Source organism: Diabrotica virgifera, chromosome 1, assembly GCF_917563875.1.
Source record: "Diabrotica virgifera virgifera chromosome 1, PGI_DIABVI_V3a".
In the NCBI taxonomy this organism is placed as follows: Eukaryota; Metazoa; Arthropoda; class Insecta; order Coleoptera; family Chrysomelidae; genus Diabrotica; species Diabrotica virgifera.
In genome coordinates, this window is record NC_065443.1 from 26,046,078 (window position 1) to 26,067,484 (window position 21,407).

At 31.1% G+C, this 21,407-nt stretch overlaps 1 protein-coding gene across 2 annotated transcripts in view; it reads right to left on the bottom strand.

Annotated features, from left to right (window-relative positions):
* Positions 1–21,407, bottom strand: part of LOC114328870 (titin) — a 189,648-nt gene that overhangs the window by 157,652 nt on the left and 10,589 nt on the right. For both annotated transcript variants that reach the window (XM_028277838.2, XM_028277839.2), the window contains exons 2-3: positions 1,189–1,491; positions 36–869 (exon numbers count right to left, since the gene is read on the bottom strand). In XM_028277838.2, coding sequence (XP_028133639.2) covers positions 36–869; positions 1,189–1,432 — 1,078 coding nt within the window. In that variant the 5' untranslated portion in view covers positions 1,433–1,491. The remainder of the gene's footprint in view (positions 1–35; positions 870–1,188; positions 1,492–21,407) is intronic.

The window sequence follows — 21,407 nt, forward strand, 5'->3', positions numbered from 1 at the left end:
TATATAAAAATAGAATCTAAGGTAGTTATACATACCTTCAATTTCAAAAGGAACTGCTTCTGCTTCACAAGATGTTACATCTAACCCCTTTACTTCATTGACACACTTATCTTCATCTTCACTTATTATAACTTTTGAGCTATCACTTTCTGTATCTTTATTAACTAGACCTATGCCAGTCACCTTACTAGCCCCCTCAAGCTTTTCTATATTTTCCGTAATAAGATCAAGTTTTCTATCTACTTGATCAGTAGCCTCAACTTGAATAGAGTCAGCTTCTCTATTCTCTTCAGTATCCATCCTTAACAGAGATGTTCCTGCTTTATCTCCACTTGATGTTATGTCATCTAATACATTCTGAGAATTAGCTATTGTGTTTACAGGTTGTTCAATATTATCCGATGGAGTTGAACTTACTGAAGACTCCAATGCCATTGCCTCATTAAGATCTACAATTTCCCAACTGCTTGTACTATCATCATTGGTTAATTCATTTATTTCATTACTTTTCGCATCACTAATTATGTCCTTATTCACTTCAATAGTAATTAATGGATTATCTACTGCAGAATTATTTTCAGTATCAATTGATAGTTCTTCGGAAACTAATGGTTCCCTTTCATTACTATGTTTACTGTCAATAGTAGGATCAACAGTCGTATTCATATTATCACAAATTGGAAGGTTTTCTTCAACTCCTATTTCATCCTTTGCAAAAGTAGGAGATTGTGAACTAATTTCTGTTGTTTTATTCTCTATTTCAAGTTGATTACATCCTTCTTCACTATTCACATCTTTATTTTCAATAGTCTCTTTACTAGATATATCCAGGGATGAATTACTTTCAATGTTTTCATTATTTTTAATGCCTGGAACAAAATATAAATGATAAATACACAATACAAAAAATTCCACTATTAAAAAATGATAAAAACTTTATACCGATTTGGATTAGTATTATAATAAAACAATCGAGTGGAAATTGAAACGTCAAACATTAGTTAAAAATGTATTCCTTGCTACAATCAGTTGTGGCTTAATTCCACGTGAACATTGGGTACATTGGGTATGAAACAAGAAACACAACAAATTTCCAATTGAGGATACCAATAAAAAAGATATTATGTTTAAGACAAAGTAAAAAATATGTAATCAAAAAAATCAGATTTAAAATATCAAAGTAATTACCTTCATCATCTTTGATTTTTTCTGTAACCTCATCAGATGATGATTTACTATCATCGGCTGTCTTAGGTCTTATTTGTGCATCAAAAGATTGTGATGTTTTTCCCAAGAGGCTTTCTAAATCATGAACCAGATCTTCAACATCTTCAGTAATTTTCTCATTAGGCACAGGCATTTCTAACAGCTCATTAACATTGTCAGATGATGGAACCTTCATTATCTCACCACCTACAACTTTATTATTCATTATTGGTGGTTTTTGGTCGAAATTGTCAGATGATGTGCTGCTAATTGGATCTTCTGAAACTGAAAATATATGGATATATTAGAATACGATAATTACATTGGCATATTGTGTTGATACAGTGATCATCATGTTTTGATGCTGTTGTAGGGTTCTAGCTTTTTTGGTATATTATGTCCCTTATGATTTTTCTCTAAAATTGATTGTTGTCGAGTTATACACGATTTAAAATTTGAAAAATGCGAAGATAGCTATTTTCCAGGCTTAATAACTCGATTAAAAATTATATTATAAAACTCAGAAAGTGATCATAGCAAAGTTTAAAATCCCTCCTTCAAGATCCTGATAAAATTGTTGTCATTATTTTATTACTAAGCTATTATTTTTAATTAATACTCCAGGCCAGGCTGTAACGTCGCCCCCGTTAGCGAAATTATTTCGATTAGCTATTTTTGAACAAAGTTACTCAAAAAGAGGTCCTTATAACAAATCCACAGGGTGCCAGGCGGTGCCGTGGTAAAAAATTGTTTAAACCGGTTTAAATTGTTTAATAGGTCTTTTAAAATTTTAAAAACATATTTTTAAAATATTTATTAGTTTGTATAGTAACTTTTAAAATCAAAAAATACATAAAAACAGTTATTTTCCTAATAGTCTTAAAGATACTTCTAAAAGTTTTTTACTTCTCCTGTAAAATTAAAAAAAATGGAAGTGACTCCGTTTCAAAATGACTGATTCAATTATTATTATTCATATTATTTTTTTGTATTCAACTAATAAGTAATCATTCAGCAGTGTGATGAATCACTCACGTTAAATATAACGTAAAGTTATCCTGTAGTTAAGTTATTAATAATTCGAGTAATCCTCGAATTGGTGTGATGAATAGAGCTTTTCATTGATTAAAAATGTAAAGACTGAAATAGTTTTGTACACACTGATGAATACAGGTAAATAGGGAGAAGTGTACGTTTGAAGTGTGTAAATTAAATAATTCCTAAAGAGCGCTTTCGGCTTATAAAGCCATCTTCAGAGCTATGGTCAAAGGGTTCAAAATACCACTATGAAGAGAGATGGATCCCATGTATGATATAAAACTACTTCTATTTTCTTATGCAGTTTTTTTTAATTGATGGAAAAAAGTGAAAAAAAACCTTGTCTGACTGTTGAAAAATGCTCAACGTTGCTTTTGTTTTGAGGTCGGAAAAGTTAAAAACATCTATTACAAGCACAAAGGACTTTCACACGAAAAATTACATTACATAAAACAAATATTTGATCATGGTAGGACAAAGGACTTTCACAAGAAAAATTACTTTACATAAAACGAATATTTGATCATGGTAAGGTCAAGAAACCTTACCATATGAAGTCTACGGTGTCAGCATGCAGAATTCTGCATCCTCTTTTTCTTTCTCCTTGGGGATTCCACTCTAGGGCAGTTTTTGCAATACTGGAACTATCTTTTCGGAGTGTGTGACCTATCCACCCCCACTTTCACTTTCACTGAACCACACCGAACAGAGAACAGCTGTTTGGTCATCGGTAGCCGGTGGGTAGGTATACCAACTTCTCGTGATTATCTTTCTCACTCAAACCTGTACTGATTCTACATAAGGTTCTCTTTTTAGACAACTTAATATTTTCTTCCTTGTATAACATTTAAGACATAACTCATCTCATAACGGGGGATGATCCATCACACGGAATTTACGTTTTAAAGTTATGGAGATAGTTATATGTCATAGTTATCATAACTTTAACGCAAACGTTAAAAATAACGGTAATTCATCACAGGACTGATTATGTATGTAACTAATATTATTAATTTTTAACAACTACTCAATGTTTATTATGCAAAAAGAATCCAGATATGCCCTCCTACAAGCCATTCTGCAACGAAAAATACTTGAATAGTGAGGTCCGGGACGAAGAAGGCACTCCTGGTTAAAGATCCTCAGAACCTGGTTCAACACATTTGTGCAGCTTTTCTGTGCTGCTGTGGATAAGATGAAAATTGCCATGATGATCGCCAATATTTGTCACAGATAGGCACATCAAAAAGAAGACTAAATGCTTTTATGTCCTGTGTCTCATTATTGTTGTCTTGGAGTTGTAAAAATGACGAAGAGATGGACAAAAAAATATTAACAAAAGTTTTAGCTGTGTTAGAATTGCAGACTTTATTATATACAGTGGTAGGTGCGCTATGAACCAGCAAAATAGCGCAAAATATCGAAAAGAATATTTTGTGAAATAAACAGAGATGAAACTTATAGAGGTGTGAAATTATCAGTAGTAATTAAACGAGAGCTCTAAAATTATTGATTTGTATCCCGAGTGACACTTTGAGTTTTGAGATATCAAAGTGTCAAGAGGGCAAAACAAATCAGTAATTTTTAAGGGCTCGAGTGTTATTCGATAAGATTATTTCATAAATAAAACTGTTTTTAAATCATTTTAACTAATATTTTATTGATATATTCGTCTGAATATTTACTAAACCTGTTCATGGTGTTCTCTTTGACAAGTTGTAAAACATTAATTGTCATTAATGTTACTGAATGTTCATTTTTGAAAAATCCCGCTATAATTTTTATTCTTATAGCTTTCTATTTGTCAGAATCTCTATAAATGAAATAATCTATCTGATTATCGATTTTATAGTCAAGTCATTTATTCACTTAATATACAAAAGTACTTACATACGTCAAAAAATAGTGTGCAACTTTGGTTCACAGATATAAAATACAAATATAAAAACACAAGGCATAATATGAAATAATACATACATTAATTAAGACAAACACTTTCTGGGTTCCTAAGAATAAACAAAGTACAATTCAACAATTCACAGCCCAGTTTGAAACATTAAAGTTAAACTTTAAAAATTCATCACTGCCGTAAAATGCTTGACTAATGAGAAAATTCTTTAATGATTTCCTAAATTGTAAAATTGGCAATTCAGCAATTTCAGTAGGCAGCTTATTGTAAAATGTTACACCATAAGAATCAATCAATTATAAATCACACATTTCCAGTACAATACAGAAGTCTATGAAGATGCCTGGCTTTATAAAAAGAACCACCAGAGACTTTACAAACGTCTCAGCTATTAAATCCCTTTATTTCTCCCTGGTTAGATCTCATTTCGATTACTATTCCACAATTTGGTCCCCCTATTACTTTACTCATAAACTGAAACTTGAGGCTGTCCAACACAACTTTCTGAGATATACTGCCACTAAGATGCATGTATACTACGATTATTCTGTATTAGAGCGCATACTGAACTTACCTCCTCTTGAGGTACGCAGAAAACAAAGAGACTTAATAACTTTATTTAAAATTATCAACGGGCTGTGTAACTGCCCCGAGCTTCTCTCCAAAACATCTCTATTTGTCCCCAGTCGTTCGACTAGACAGGTGCAAACCTTTTATGTCTCTTTTCATAGATTCAATTATTCTTACAACACATTTATTCCTAGAACTCTTCGATTAGCTAACTCATTAAATAACCTCGAAATTTTTAATATATCAGTTTCCCGCTTTAAAAACCATATTTCTTCCCTAACTTTTTAACTTTTTAATATTTTCGGCCAGAGCTTTTGTATTGTGATTAGTGTTACATGACCTGTATGTATTAGATAACTCAAAACCGTTATACCTTGGAACATTTCTGATTTGATTTAGGTGATATCTTTTGTTTGCAATTGTACTGACCTAATGTTATCTTATTCTTTTTTTTTTCTTTTTTGTAACTGTACTACTCAGAATTATTTTTTCTCAAACCACTTTGTTATGTTATATTATGATAATTTATGTTATATAATTGGTTAACATTAATGGTATACAGTATGTCCCTGTAAGTTGTATACATATGGAAAAATTCTTTATTATTAATTTTACGAAAAAAAGTTATTCTTCATAAAAAGCTCTGCATGGTCCAAAACCTAAGATTTAACCATCAAATATCAAATTTTTTGAATATTATACGAGGTATGTCAAAAAGTTTGAATTTCACTCAAGAGTAAAGTAGCTTTATTTTTCACCATATTGAAAACTGCTATCATGAAAAGTTGTTTGGAATTAAAAAATATATTCTAGTATGCAATTACATCCTTCTAATTGAATTTTTTTTTGAATTATGGATAACGTAACAATATTTTCAGTTATTTCAATTTAGATAACTCTTTTATTATCAATTTTACGAAAAAAAGTGATTCTTAATAAAAAGTTCTGCATGGTCTAAAAAATACAACCATCTCTAGTCAAATTTTATCAATTTTATACGAGGTATGTCAAAAATATGAATTTCGCTCAAGAGTAAAATACGTTTATTTTTCACAATATCGAAAATTGTTATTTTAAAAAGTTATTTAAAATTAAAAACTATGTTCCAGTATGTGATTACATACTTCTAATTGAAATATTCTGAACTAAAAAGGTACTTTACTTTTGATCTAAATTTATTTTTTTTGACATACCTCGTATAACATTGATAATATTTGATATAAGATGGTTGTATTTTAGGTTTTAGACCATCCAGAACTTTTTATTAACAATCACTTTTTTTCGTAAAATTAATAATAAAAGAGTTATCAGAATAGAAATAACTGAAAATAATGTTATTTATCCATAATTTTTCAAAAAATATTTTTTTTTTCAATTAGAAGGATGTAATTGCATATTAGAATATAGTTTTTAATTCCAAACAACTTTTCATAATAGCAATTTTCAATATTGTGAGAAATAAAGCTACTTTACTCTTGAGTAAAATTCAAACTTTTTGACATACCTCGTATAACATTCAAAAATTTTGATATCTGATGGTTAAATCTCAGGTTTTGGACCATGCAGAGCTTTTTATGAAGAATAACTTTTTTTCTTAAAATTAATAATAAAAAAGTTTTCCATATGGATACAACTTACAGGGACATACTGTATAATTGTATAATTATGGTATACAGGGTGTTTCATTGGGAAACGGAAATACTTTAATGGTGAATAGAGGTCACCAAGGCGGTTCAAGGTATACTAAATTTTTTGCCCTACCGACTTTTATATCCGAGTTACAGGGTGTTTTATCGATTTTGCTCATTTCTTTCCTAAGCCATAACTTTAGAACCACCCTGCATATTTTTTTAATATTTGGTACACATATCTCTCATTCAAATCCCAAACCACCGACATACTAATCTCAAGAAAAATCCAGGTCCGTATTAACAAAAAATTATAAAATAATTGTGACCTTAAAACAACACCCTGTATATTGAAAATTTAAAAATCTGTTTGCATATTTGAAAACAGCACAAAAAACTAAGTCTAATAGTTTGCTTCGATTTTTCGGCCAGACAATTTTTTGACTTTAATTTTGAAATTATATTGAATTTTTTTAAGAACTCTACATTAAAAAGCAGGTATTATTAACTTTTAATTATAAAATGTTAAATTTATTGAATAAATACTCATTTTAAAATGAATCAATATTTATTTTGGGACTGTCAAACTAACGTCAGAACGTGTATGTATCGATCTGTAAATTGGTGCCGAAATTTGTAATTATTACTGTAAATACTAGTTATCAAAATTAGTTTTCGCTCAAATAGTGACTAATAACAATTGTGTTACATGTTAATCATCAAGAACAAGCTGTAACTTCGGTCAGTAAGAGATGTTTTACTTAATAATCTTCCAACTTAAACACATTCAGTGTCAAAATGTCAATGGTTTTTCACTGTTGCTATCCCGTCCCAACGGACGCCAACGGTTAGGCAACCAGTATTGCAGTGATGTATCCAAGGTTATCACTTATTTCCAGACATCCAAAGCGTTAATATAAACAAATTCAAGTTACTTTTGACTACATGAGTAACAATTTAAATCAATGTTCCCCACTGTTAGCAACATCATGTCTGGATCCAATTCTTCCAGTAATCTTACTAGTTCATATGCAACTGCTACTATGACTAAACAACGTCCGAAGTATCCCAAGAAGACCGAAGCAATTTTATAATTACAGTAGAACGTCAATAATCCGGATTAATTGGGACCGGACCCCATCCGGATTATCAAATTATCCGGATTATCAAAATTAACTCAAAACAAGGCCAGTATACACATTAAAGTACAACAAACGTTTTAAAATTTTATGTTTTCTCTTGTATAGTAAATAAAGTGTCTAGGGGTGAAATTAATCAAAACATTTGTTTATGTTTAAACACTGTATTGTAATTAATTTATAATAGCAGCATGCGTACAGTTAAAGCATCACACACTATTTGGGGTTTTAAAAAAAAATTGTAAAATGTTTTTGATTTGCGGTAGAGGTTCGTTTTTCGCAGCTAAGATCTTAATTTATTTTAAAAGAGTCAGATATTTTTGCTAGATGCAAATCCGGATTATTGACGGTCCGGATTTTTGACGTCCGGATTATCGACGTTCTACTGTAGTTGTACGTCTCTATAGTATCCAATGATTGTATATCCAATTTTTTTCTTCATAATTTTTACCTAATGTTATTTAAGATTTAGAAATTAACTGTTATAATATTTAGTTTTAAGTCCTTATTGTAATTAATTATTGTATAACCAATATTGTTTGTGTCAATGGCAATTGCTGCCGAGACACATAAATTTAAATAAAAAAAAATATTTATTTAACACATTGGAAAGACTCAATTATTAATCACAAGAAAAATCCAGGTCCGGATTAACAAAAAAACATAAAGTAATTGTGACCTTGAAACAACACGCTGTATATTGACATTTTCAAAAATTGTTTGCACATTTGAAAAGACCACAAAAATCCGAGTTTATAGATTCACTTTGATTTTTTGTGCAAAACTTTATTAACTTTAATTTTGAAATTAAATATTTTCAAATTTTCAAGAACCCTGAAATTAATAAGCAGGTTTTTAAAGCACTTTTATTAATAAATCATTCAAGTTAATGAATAAATACTAATTTTAAAAATAATCAGTTATTATTTACAGCATTAGAAGGACTTACTTAGTAATCACAAGAAAAATCCAGGTCCGTATTAACAACAAAATCCAAAGTAATTCTGACCTTGAAAAAACACCCTGTATATTGAAATTTTTAAAATACGTTTGCACACCTGAAGAGAGCACGAAAAACTAAGTTTAATGTCCCGCTTTAATTTTTTGTGCAGACAATTTAATGACATTACTTTTGAAATTATATCGAAATTTTTATTATGAGTTCTCAGAGTTCTTAAAAATTTCGACATCATTTCAAAATTAAATTCATTAAATTGTCTGGCCAAAAAATTGAAGCGAACGATTAAACTTAGTTTTTTGTGCTCTTTTCATACCAATGTGCAAACGGATTTTGAAAATTTCAATATACAGGGTGTTGTTTCAAGGTTACAATTACTTTACTTTATATTATTTTGTTTATCCGGACCTGGATTTTTGCTGTGATTTGTAAGTGGGTCATTCGAATGTCGTAAATAAGTATTGATTATTTTTAAAATAGGTATTTATTTAATAACTTTAATAATTTATGTTAAAAGTGCTTTAAAAATCTGCTTTTTAATTTTAGTGTTCTTAAAATTATCAATATATTTAATTTCAAAATTAAAGTCATTTATGCCTGGTTGCACCAACAGATCTTAAGTTCCAGATTAGCTAAGCTCTACTTATAAATAGGGCCTCCTTGAGTATCACTTACGTTGCACCATAATTTTAGATTCTAACCTTATTATCAATTATATCTATTATTATATTATGGTATTCTTATTGTAATATATTATAATTATATTATATTAATTCTTATGATATTCTCGACTTAAGCTTAAGATCTGTTGGTGCAACCGGGCATAAATTTCCTTCACGAAAAATTCAAGCAAACCGATAAACTCAGATTTTTGTGGTCTTTTCAAATGTGCAAACAAATTTTGAAAATTTCAATATACAGGGTGTTGTTTCAAGATCACAATTACTTTATTTTTTTTTTTGTTAATCCGGACCTGGATTTTTCTTGTGATTAATAATTGGGTCATTCCAATGTGGTAAATAAGTATTGATTAATTTGAAAATAAGTATTTATTCAATAGCTTTAATATAATTTATGATTAAAAGTTAATAATACCTTTTTTTAATGTCAGAGTTCTTAAAAAATTCAATATTATTTTAAAATTAAAGTCATAAAATTGTCTGGCCGAAAAATTGAAGCAAACGATTAGACTTAGTTTTTTGTGCTCTTTTCAAATATGCAAACAGATTTTCAGAATTTCAATATACAGGGTGTTGTTTTAAGGTCACAATTACTTTATAATTTTTTGTTAATCCGGACCTGGATTTTTCTTGTGATCAGTATGTCGGTCGTTTGGGTTTTGGATGAGACACATGTGTACCAAATATCAAAAAAATATACAGGGTGGTTCTAAAGTTATGGCTTAGGAAAGAAATTGGCAAAATCGATAAAACACCCTGTAACTCGGTTATACAAATCGGTAGGGCAAAAAATGTAGTATACCTAGAACCACCTCGGTGACCTCTATTCATAATTAAAGTATTTCCGTTTCCCAATGAAACACCCTGTATAATTTAGAACACTGTAACATTTATATCTGAATAGGGCTTGCCCGTGAATAAATAAATAAATAAATAAATAAAAAAATAAGTAAATAAAGAGTTTGGTCCGTCTCTACTTCTTTGGAGCCTGGTGTAGAGCAGTATTAAGGTATGCTTATTCCTGGTTTCATATCGGTGTAAATCCTCATGTTTTTGATGACAACATATATTTTGTTTTACATGAACAATGCTCACTAGAATAAATAGTGAAGGCAGAGTTAGTATGTGCAGTGCAACAAATGTTTGCTGAAATTCTTTCTGATAGGACAGGCCAACAATTATCCTTACTATTCTTCTCTGAATACGAAAGACATTTTTGGTTCCAGCAAGTAAACCCCCAAAAATTTCCAAAAAAAAACCAACAAAAGTCTGCTGTCACAGTTTTAGTGGTCATACTGCTATGATACATCTAAAGGTGGGAAACTATGTAATGTAATGTAAATTTATATTTTATTTTCACTTCTGCTACTTTCATTTCTTTTTATTTCATAACATATTATGTTTTCGATCTTTTGCGTTAGTTTGCCAGTTCCTAGCGCACTCATCACTGTATATAGGGTGAGGCAGATAACTGGCCTATTAGAAATATCTCGAGAACTAAAGGCAACAGAATCATGACAATTGTAATAAAGGGGTTTTGAAGGATGATCTATTAAATGAAAATATTTTCATCTCTTTGCAACTTCCGGTTATAACTTCGTTTTTTTTAAATGGGACACCCTGTATATTTTTACATTTTTGGATTCTCTTCGATGCCTTCTTTCTTAAAATATGAGGTTTTGTAATATTATACAGGGTATTTTAAAAGATAATTACGTTTTTTTTTATTAATTTCGTAGCAACATTCACACCCTGTAGAATGGTAGTAGTTTGACATCTAAAACTCTACTTACGTTCAAATGATTTTTAATATACTCTACTATTGTTAAGAATCATAAGTATAGCTAAATTTTTAATTTTAGTATACAGGGTTGGTCGAAACTCGGAATGAGTGTTTTCTGAGTTTTCTTAAATGGAACACCCTGTATTTTTGTATTGTAATGAAATGATATTTTATAGTACTTTTTTATTTCTTAAGCATTCCCTATACCTAACTGCTTTAATTTGTGGGTTATTGGTGATTCAAGCTAAACATTAATTGCACCAAAAAATACGTCAAATTTTATTAGGTTGGCCGTGAAAATACTCAATCCCAAATAATTTTTCAGAAATAAATACATATTAATCCAGACTGGTCCTTAAAATTACCAATAATGGTTTAGCTATCAAAATACCTACGTAGTTAAGATTGTTGGTGCAATTAACAATTAGCACAAACTAAAGCAGTTAGGTATAGGCTCGGGTATAGGGAATGCTTAAGAAATAAAAAAGTACCATAAAATAGCATTTCATTACAATACTAAAAAACAGGGTGTTCCATTTAAGAAAACTCAGAAAATAATCATTCCGAGTTTCGACCAACCCTGTATACTAAAATTAAAAATTTAGCTATACTAATGATTCTTAACAATAGTAGAGCATATTAAAAATCATTTGAATGTAAGTAGAGTTTTAGATGTCAAACTACTACAATTCTACAGGGTGTTAATTTTGCTACGAAATTAATAAAAAAACGTAATTATCTTTTAAAATACCCTGTATAATATTACAAAAATATTTTAAGAAAGAAGACGTCGAAGAGAATTCAAAAATGTAAAAATATACAGGGTGTCTCATTTAAAAAAACGAAGTTATAAGCAACTTCCGGTATAACCGGAAGTTGCAAAGAGATGAAAATATTTTCATTTAATAGGTCATCCTTCAAAACCCCTTTATTCCAATTTTCATGATTCTGTTGCCTTTAGTTTTCGAGATATTTCTAATAGGCCCTTTATTTGCCTCACCCTGTATATAATATAAAGAAAAGGGTTAATTATGCAAGTAAATAGTACAACATAACAGCAATGCATCGATTCTAACTTGACAGCAACATACTGATTAAGGAAACGTCAAACAATAAGGAATGCACGTAATTTTCCCCTTGTTACCACATTCTAAATTTCCAATGCCATTCCTATTACTAAAAGCATTTCAGTGGCTAGAATTAGTGACAAGTTTAAATGACCTCATTATTATATTTGTTGAGATTGTAAATGGTAACTGACCTCTGTCATAATATTGGAGGTTAAATACAGGGTGTAACAAAAATGCAGGTCATAAATTAAACCACATATTCTGGGACCAAAAATAGCTTGATTGAACCTAACTTACCTTAGTACAAATCTTGCCTGCAAAGGTAAAATAGTATATGTGAAAAAAGTGAGTTTTGAGATATGACTTTTTGTATAAAAAAAGTATGTTATTATAATAATTATTACAACAGCAAATAGGTATAGTTTTTTCAAATGTGCTTGTAAAATGACATAATATACTGTTTTACCATTTTTCCATTATACCCAAAGAGTATATAAGACTTTATACATATATAGCGTCGGGGGAGATAAAAATTCCCATTGGTCATACTATGGTAAAAGAATATAATATGAAATGTTTATACTATTTTACCATTGGAATTGGGACACCGTTTTTATGAAATATGTTACCGTATAACAGCATATACCACATATATCCTGTTTTACCAGTAGATTTTCAAAAAATAGATATAAAATAATACCAGGGATAAGCAGTGTATGACGCTGTATACTATTCTGCTTTTGTAGAGTTTGTCGAATATACTGTTTTACCATAGCAGAGACTGCCATACAGAGTACACATACTCATATACTGTTTTACCAGTGTCACATTTTGAAAACTAAATGAGATAGAAATAAACTGAAAATTGCATAAGAAAGAGCAGAAAAGTAACCCAGTTTCGGCGGAAATTCAAAAATCGATTTTTTTCACATATACTGTTTTACCTTGGCCGGCAAGAAATGTGCACATAAAAAAAGTTACAGCCCTTTGAATTTACAAAATAAAAATCAATTTTTTCCAATATACCGAAAACTATTAGAGATTTTTTATTTAAAATGGGCATGTGCTATTCTTATGGTAGGGACATCTCAAAAAAATAATAATGGTGAAATTTGTACACCCCCTAAATATTTTATGGGGGTTTTGTTCCCTTAAACCAGTGGTTTCCAACCTTTTTGTACTTGCGCCCCCCTTTAAAAAGAAAAAATTGTTGCGCCCCCTTAATTTTTCAAACAATCTAATTTCGTAAATGCTCAACTGATATTGTAATTTATTTAATGGGCTACAAAATAATATAAAATATCATATAAAAATATACATAAAAAAAAATTATTTATTATAAGAAATAATAATTTTAAATGTAATAAAAACAAATCTTACAAAAATACAAAAATGAATATATAATTAATACATTATAAAAATTTAATGAGACAATTGAGCTTGTTTTTCAGCACAAATTTTCTCAATCCGTGGTATCATGGTTTAAGACAGCCACTGTACAAAAATCAGTTTCACATAGGTACCTAATATGTTACAAATGTCAATAAAATTTCTAAAACTTTGTTTGTCAAAGTAAGAAATTCGTCCTTTACTCGTAGCCAAAATGAATATATTTGCGAATATATAATATGCGGATGATGCGGAAGATGAGGAAGACCTACAAAGAGAACTTTATCGATTCTACCAAGCACGTCGACCACGCAACATGAGCATATCCACGTAGAAAACAAAATGCATTACCGTTGTGAAAGATTCAATTAGATTCAAGCTCGTGTTAGAGGAGAAACCCATAGAACAGCTAAACCAGTTCAAATATCTAGGTGTAGACTTATCAAGTTATCATAACCCAACCAGAGACCTAAGAGGACGAATAAACAGGGCCGCAGTCATGTCCGGATGTTTGAGATGTGATCTGGAATAACCCATATATGAGAATGGACAGCAAAGTTAGAATTTATAAAACTTGCATATGTTATGACCTATAGCATTGAATCAAGAGAAGAGACCAATAAAACCAAAAGCATGCTGCGTACAGCCGAAATGAAGACACTAAAAGTAATATAGCAGAGAAGACAAGAAGGGATAGAATACGAAACATCATCAGGAAAGAATGCGGCGTGCAAGATGTAGCAAGCTGGAGTAGACAAAGACGAAGAGAATGATTCAGTCATGTAAAAAGAATGGAGGAGCACAGACTACCAAGAATTGCGCTAGAAGGAAAACCAGCTGGCAAGCGTCCACCGGGAGACCACCAAAAGGTATGGGCATTACGAGGGTATGGAGAGATCGACATATCTACAAGTATAAGAAGAAGATTTGGAGCTCGGTTCCAAACGCGAAAGCGAGATGTTTTTGTTCCAGCAAGAGTACGGATGAATGTTTTAGTATTTGTACCAGAAAAATTCGCGGCGAGGATTGTGGATTACGTATACCTATTTTGCAGATTCATTCTTTTGACACCTATTCGACTTTTTTGGTTTGTATTCGAAAATATTTTGGAAACAACTGCGTGCCCCCTTGCAACAGTCTCGCGCCCCCCTAGGGGGGCGCGCCCCACAGGTTGGAAACCACTGCCTTAAACCCCCTCAAACTTTTGTGTATGTTCCAATTAAATTATTACTGCAGTACCATTAGTTAAACACGATGTTTTTAAAACATTTTTGCCTCTTAGTATTTTTTCGATAAGGCAGTTTTTATCGAGATGCAGCTTCTTTTTTAATATGTTTACATAAAATTTTTATGGGGGTTTTGTTCCCTTAAACGCCCTAAATGTTTGTGTATATTCCAAATAAATTATTATTGTAACACCATTAGTTAAACACAATATTTCTAAAACTTTTTTGCCTTTTAGTATTTTTTCAATAAACGATTTTTTATCGAGATATTAATATGTTTCAAAATATACCTATAAAATGTAAATGCACAATAAGTTTTCATAGTATTACCAGGTTCCTATAATCTTACTTACCATGTAAAAATTTGTGATGGATTTTGCAAATGTTCAAAATATCTTGATAAAAACTGACTTATCCAAAAATTACAAAGAGACAAAAAAGTTTTAAAAACATTTTGTTTAACTAATGGTACCACAATAATAATTTAATTGGAATGTACACAAATATTGGGGGGGGGGGGTTTAAGGGACAAAACCCATAAAATTTTAATGGGGTGCACAAATTTCACTTTTATTTTTTTTAAGATGTTCCTGCCATAAGAATTCCACATGCCCATTTTCAATAAAAAATCTCTAATAGTTTTCAATATATTGGAAAAAATCGATTTTTATTTTGTAATTTCAAGGGGCTATAACTTTTTTTATGTGCATGTTTGTACTAAGGTAAGTTAGGTTCTATCGAACTATTTTTGGTCCCAGAACATGTAATTTAATTTATGACCTGTATTTTTGTTGCACCCTGTATAATATCAAATTATTATTTTCAAATTAAATTTTATTTAAATAATGAATGGGTTGCATGTGTGAGTCCATACTATTGTAGTAAAGAAAAAAGAGACGTTCTCACAAACAATTTATTTTACAACTGACGACCGGTTTCGCTGTCTACAATATTCACAGCATCTTCAGGTCACGGTAAAAGTAAAATTAAATGTTTCCGGTATAAGGGAAGAATATAGTAGTATTCAATATCATACTTTTTCTCCAAATTATGCTAAAGGGAGAGATGGTAGAGGGACAGATTTTATTGTAATGTACAAACAAAACAAAATAATTGGCAGGATCTTGAGGGGATTAGTAAGGGAACACGACATTAAATCGTGAAACCAAAAATTGTTAGTTATATATAAAGTGATGTTATTTTTAAATTTTTTAAAGTGTATATTTTTAAATTTATTGGGATTATTAGATGTTGTTCTGGATGTTCAAGAACTGATGGATGTAAGATTGGTTGTGCAATTTTCTTAAAACCAGAATTGGTCAGTTGTGTATTATTTGTGGTGTGATTGTGAAAATGTTTTAATTTTTATTTGTTGGAGACATTGAAATTAAACTGAACAATAGTAAATAGGTAAAATTTGCTAAAATTTAAAAGTGTCAAACAATAAAATCATTAATAAATAATTCAGAATTAAATTCAAATGTGAAGGTAACTAATTGTACATGACATTGTGAATATTGTAGACAGCGAAACCGGTCGTCAGTTGTAAAATAAATTGTTTGTGAGAATGTCTCTTTTTTCTTTACTACAATAAATTTTATTTATTTAGTTTATATTTTCCCTTCCTTATCCTTGATTGGTTGATGAGGATCGTAATAGTTTTGTTGTAAATATGGTAGGTTTAGTTAGACATTAATTTTAAGAAACTTTGCTGGCTAAATGGGCACAACTCCCAAAGGCCATAAAAGAAGAAGAAATAAAACAAACAAAAATCTTACATAACCTTCTCTAGGACATGACTTTGACACTTATAGATAGTTATCTTTGTTTCACACTCTTAAAGACAAGGTGAAACAGTGTAGCTGGTAGTTGCTGTGGTAAATACATATTATGATTTTTATTTGGCAACAGTGTCTTCCTGATAAACTTGACAGTGGTGAAAAAACTAATATATGAGGAAAAATTTGTTGAAGTTGTTTGCTATCAAGTTTGCAATGGTGAGTTATGACGTCATTAAATCTATGACATGCATTCCTAATCGTTTGACTTTTAATTAAATGATAACTTTCTGACAAATAGAAGTCCTTGTTTACTGTTTACTGTTGCCTTCCACCTATTATGCAATTTTTCACTTTTCTTTTCTCACTGTGAGCTATGAGGTGGATCCTTTTCTTTTGTGTTATATGTAACCATTTACATATTAGTATTATGTATAACACCAACCTGAATTCAAAATATCTGTGACAAAAAGTTTATCTAATGTCACCCCCCCTTTGTGAACACACACAATCTGAATGCATATTTAGATATTTCAAACTTTCATACCATTCATGCTAATGTTATAGGGTGCCTCAAAAATATAGATCAGTGATGAGCAAAGTACAGATCGTGGGCCAACTCTGGCCCGCAAAAGTATTCAATCCGGCCTGCCGAGGGTCCGATGACATCGATAATATACATATGCTTTAACCCAAAATTCATAATTCTGGCCCTCCTATAGAATTTCTTGAACTTTGAGGCCTCCCATTAAAAAAGTTTGCCCACCACTTCTTTAGAGAATTATTATGATTTTTCTCAATCTTGTTGAGTCATGTACCACCAAATACTTTGTATTATTTTTGGTACCACCTAAGTGAAATACTTACCTAGCTAGGTGATCTAATTAACTATAATAGTGGTGCTGATTTTGGCTGTTTTGCGTTTTGTGTACCACCTCAAATAATGAAATGTACCACCAATGGTACATGTACCACAGATTGAGAACTGTTCATTTATACTTATTATATAAATATGATACTACTGAGCCTAGAACTATTTAATTTATGTAATCAATACATTTAGAACATTTGATAATGATCAATTCATAAAAATTGTATGTCAATGTACTAATAAACCAGTACAGTAAAACCTGCAACATCCAGATCAATGTGGCGACTGACCGATCTGGATATGAAAAAATCTAGATATCAAGACCAATTCTTTTAGAGTCTCTGTCTCTGTAACGTTTTCTCCTTCATCCATTCCAGCAATCAACGCCGTCAATAACTTTTATCAATATGCATGTTTTATAGATTCTATAACACCTTGATCAACGGGCTGACAGAGGGATGTCACTTTATTTCGCCAATTTTTTTTTGTTGGGATGAGAGTTGTCCAACAGCAGGACTGCCTTTCTCGATAGATCTGGGTAGATGCAGACAGTAGAACCGTCCGGATATGGGAAGGTCTGGATGTGGCAGGTTGTAGTGTATTTACAAAATAATACAGAGAAGTACTTTTTCAAGACAAAATTTATGAGTTAAACCCAAAAGACACAAATATGTGATTAAGCGTTAATTAATAATTATATGACCACATACCTAAAACAAGTTAGAACAGGAAAATGGCAAATAAAAACTGATGTATAAATCAGTCAATAAGAGCTTTGAGGAATGTTCTTTTAATAAACCAATTATTAAAGTGTGGGTTTCACAAAGAAAAGTCAACTATCCATCAAATATTCCTTCTAAGACAAGCTTTGGAAAAAAGATATGAGTATGAAATTGATACTCACCATTTATTTGTGGATTTTAGACGTACCTATAACAGTGTAGACAGAAACGCATTAAACAAGCCTTGATAGAATTTAATATCCCAATACACTTTGTGAGATTGGTGAAAGCAACCCTCTCAACAGTAGAGTGTAAGGTTAGAGTGCAGAATGGACTATCAAAAACTTTCCATGCACAAATAGGACTTCGACAGGGAGATACACTATACCAGTGGTTCCCAACCTTTTTCGGCCTACCGCCCTTTTTTCCAAAAACAAAATACTTAACGCCCCCCTTAAAAAACTCTTCCATTCTTAAAATTAGTAACGCACTTTCATTCACAATTGTTTTACCTTTTTTGGGTCAAAGGCTACCTTAAATATGATTCGACGGCCCCTTAACTAATCCAAGCAACAACAAATTAAAAAAAAATGTTTTATTCAAAAATACAGTATTCATGTATTGATCAAACTTTAACTTAAATACATATCATAAAAAACAATATAATAATAATATAACATTTTTAATGAGAAGGCTGAGCTTGATGTATTGATAGTAATCTGTCAATATTTGGTTCCATACTTGTCATCAGCAATTTTAAATCACCGCGCTCCACTATGGACAGTCTATTTCTCTTCTTTGTTAATAAATTGCTGACTATACTAAATCCTCTTTCGGCTTAATACGATGAAGGAAAGGCAATGAAAAACTTCTTTGATGCAGCCCATAAAGCTGGATATAATACTGAAATTTGACATTGCAGCCAAAATTCTTGATATCCATTTTTAAATTTCACTTTTAACTCTTCATTTGTTGACAATTCTATCAATTCCTCCTGTAGTGATAATTCTGCTGTTTCTAAACTTGAGAACGGTTGTAGCACCCAATCTGGAATAATCAGACCAAGGATATCCTGAAATCTATTCCTAAAATCTTCTTGAAGTGCTTCCAAGTGCTGGCAATATACCAGAATGTCTTCATCATTTGTCTCCACAGAGGAAAGATTTTGAAACTGATGAAATTGTCTCCGACCCAAATTTTGCCTATACAAATTAAGTTTTGACACGAACGAGGAAATAGTTCCTTTTGCTTTGATTAAATTCAAATTATCACCTTGTAGCTGTAGGTTTGTTTCATTAAATTTATCGTATAAATCAGTTAAATAAACAATATCGCTCTTAAATTTTAATAAATTGTCTCTCAAAGAATCATCTTTGCTTTCAAAAAACTCTAAAACTGAGTCAAAGAGATCATAAAATCTTTTTAGACAGGTACCCTTCGAAAGCCATCGAACTTCTGTGTGCAACAATAAACGATTAAAATTCTCGTCGTTTTCATCACACAGTTTTCTAAACAATCTATCATTGAGAGCAATGCTTCTGATCTTGTTAACTGCAGTAATTACATATTGTAGTGAACAATGAAGGCGATTACTAAGATTTTTTGCAACTAAATGCTGTCTGTGAATTACACAATGCACGGCGAGTATATTTGGTACCGCTTTTTTCAAATATGCTATCAGTCCGCGGTGTCGTCCAACCATTGCCGGAGCACCATCTGTAGCAACAGTTATGACATTTTCCAGAGGTATACCTTTATCTGTAAAATAGTGTTCCAGAACATCAAATATCGATTTGCCTTTAGTATCTGTTTCCAGTGTTCTTACAAATAACAGTTCTTGACAGATTTTTTCACTTTTTATGAAGCGAACGTACGCAAGAAGTAAAGACTCATTGTTTGGCAGAGTTGATTCATCAAGCTGTAAAGAAAACTCAGTAGTCTTTAAATAATCAGTTAGAGAACGCTCCACATCCTCAGACATTTCGTCAATTCGTCTCTGTACCGTATTATTGCTTAATGGAATTTTTTTAATAATATCAGATGCCGGCTGGTGCAGTACAGTCCGCAAAACTTCACTTACAGCTGGCAGTATTAATTCTTCGCCAATAGTATGGGGTTTTCCTGATTTAGCTATAAGTAAGGAAATGTTATAAGAAGCACGTAGCCAATCATCGTCTTGCTTTGATGCTGCTGAAAAGATACTAGCTAAAGTTGGACGTTTGAAATGTTGTTTTTTGAGCATTTCAAAATGTGATAAATTTCTGTCTTTTCTGTCGGGATGTATTTTGGTCAAATGTTCTTGTAATCGTGAAGGTTTCATTGCTTCATTTGAGAAAACTCTCTGGCAAATTAAACACATTGGTAATGCCTTATTAGAAGGCGACTGAATAAAACCATACTTCAAATATTCGACATTGTATTGCCTGCACTTTTTCTTTGGATCGGACATACTGTAGGTATATCTGTAAAAATAAATATGCTGTAGCCACCGCTTTGATAATTTTAAATAATAAACTTTTAAATATTTTTTTAGTTAGCAAAATCAATATTTCAGAGTGGCGGAATATCCAAGCAAGTAGTCGAGAAATTTAAAACATGCCACAAGTAAATAAATATACACTGAGAGAAGAATTTGAGGAAAAATTACAAAACAACTTATTAAAAATTACCATACTGTACACATATTATAAAAATAACTTTATATTCAGTAAATAGTTTATTTTTGGCAGTCTATGATCAGATTACTATTCAGTATAGTAAATTTTATTAAGATTTTTTGTACTTTTTCACCAATTCTTCTCTCAGTGTAGGTAGGTCCTAATTAACTTTTTACTTTGATCCAGTTTGTGCAAGTTGGTACTTTTTGAATATTTTACAATAACTATACATATAAGGAAACAAATTTAGATTTATTACATTTTTACAAATACCTCGTAAATTACGATAGGGAAAAATAATAAAGAATTATAGTAAGTGATATAAATGCTACGTAGATACTTACCTTTGTGACAAATATGTATTACAATAAAATATATTTCTAATAAATGCACTGCAACTTTCTGCAAATAACACACAGAAAATTCACCACCCTGCTTTAGTGAAACAATCTCGAATGATTAAGTTATGCCTGACCATGCCGCTGCGCGAAGGAGGAGCCAAAATTCACTTAAAGCAGAAAGGTTCTACTGGAAGTGGAATTATACTAACCAAACTGAAACGTTCGACTGCAACGTCGAAATTGTTGCAGTGTTGGACTGAGTGATAAATAAAAAATTGCACGGTGCATAACCAAAGTGCATTTTGTGCATTTCGTTTATATTTTCGGATTCACCTTCTCTATTTGTGTGTGAGAAGCGAAAAGCAAAGTTGTTAGAAGCAAAGGAGCAATGAGTTACTTTAGGGGGGCGGCAGCTGTTCCTCAACGCCCCCCAAATTTTCCT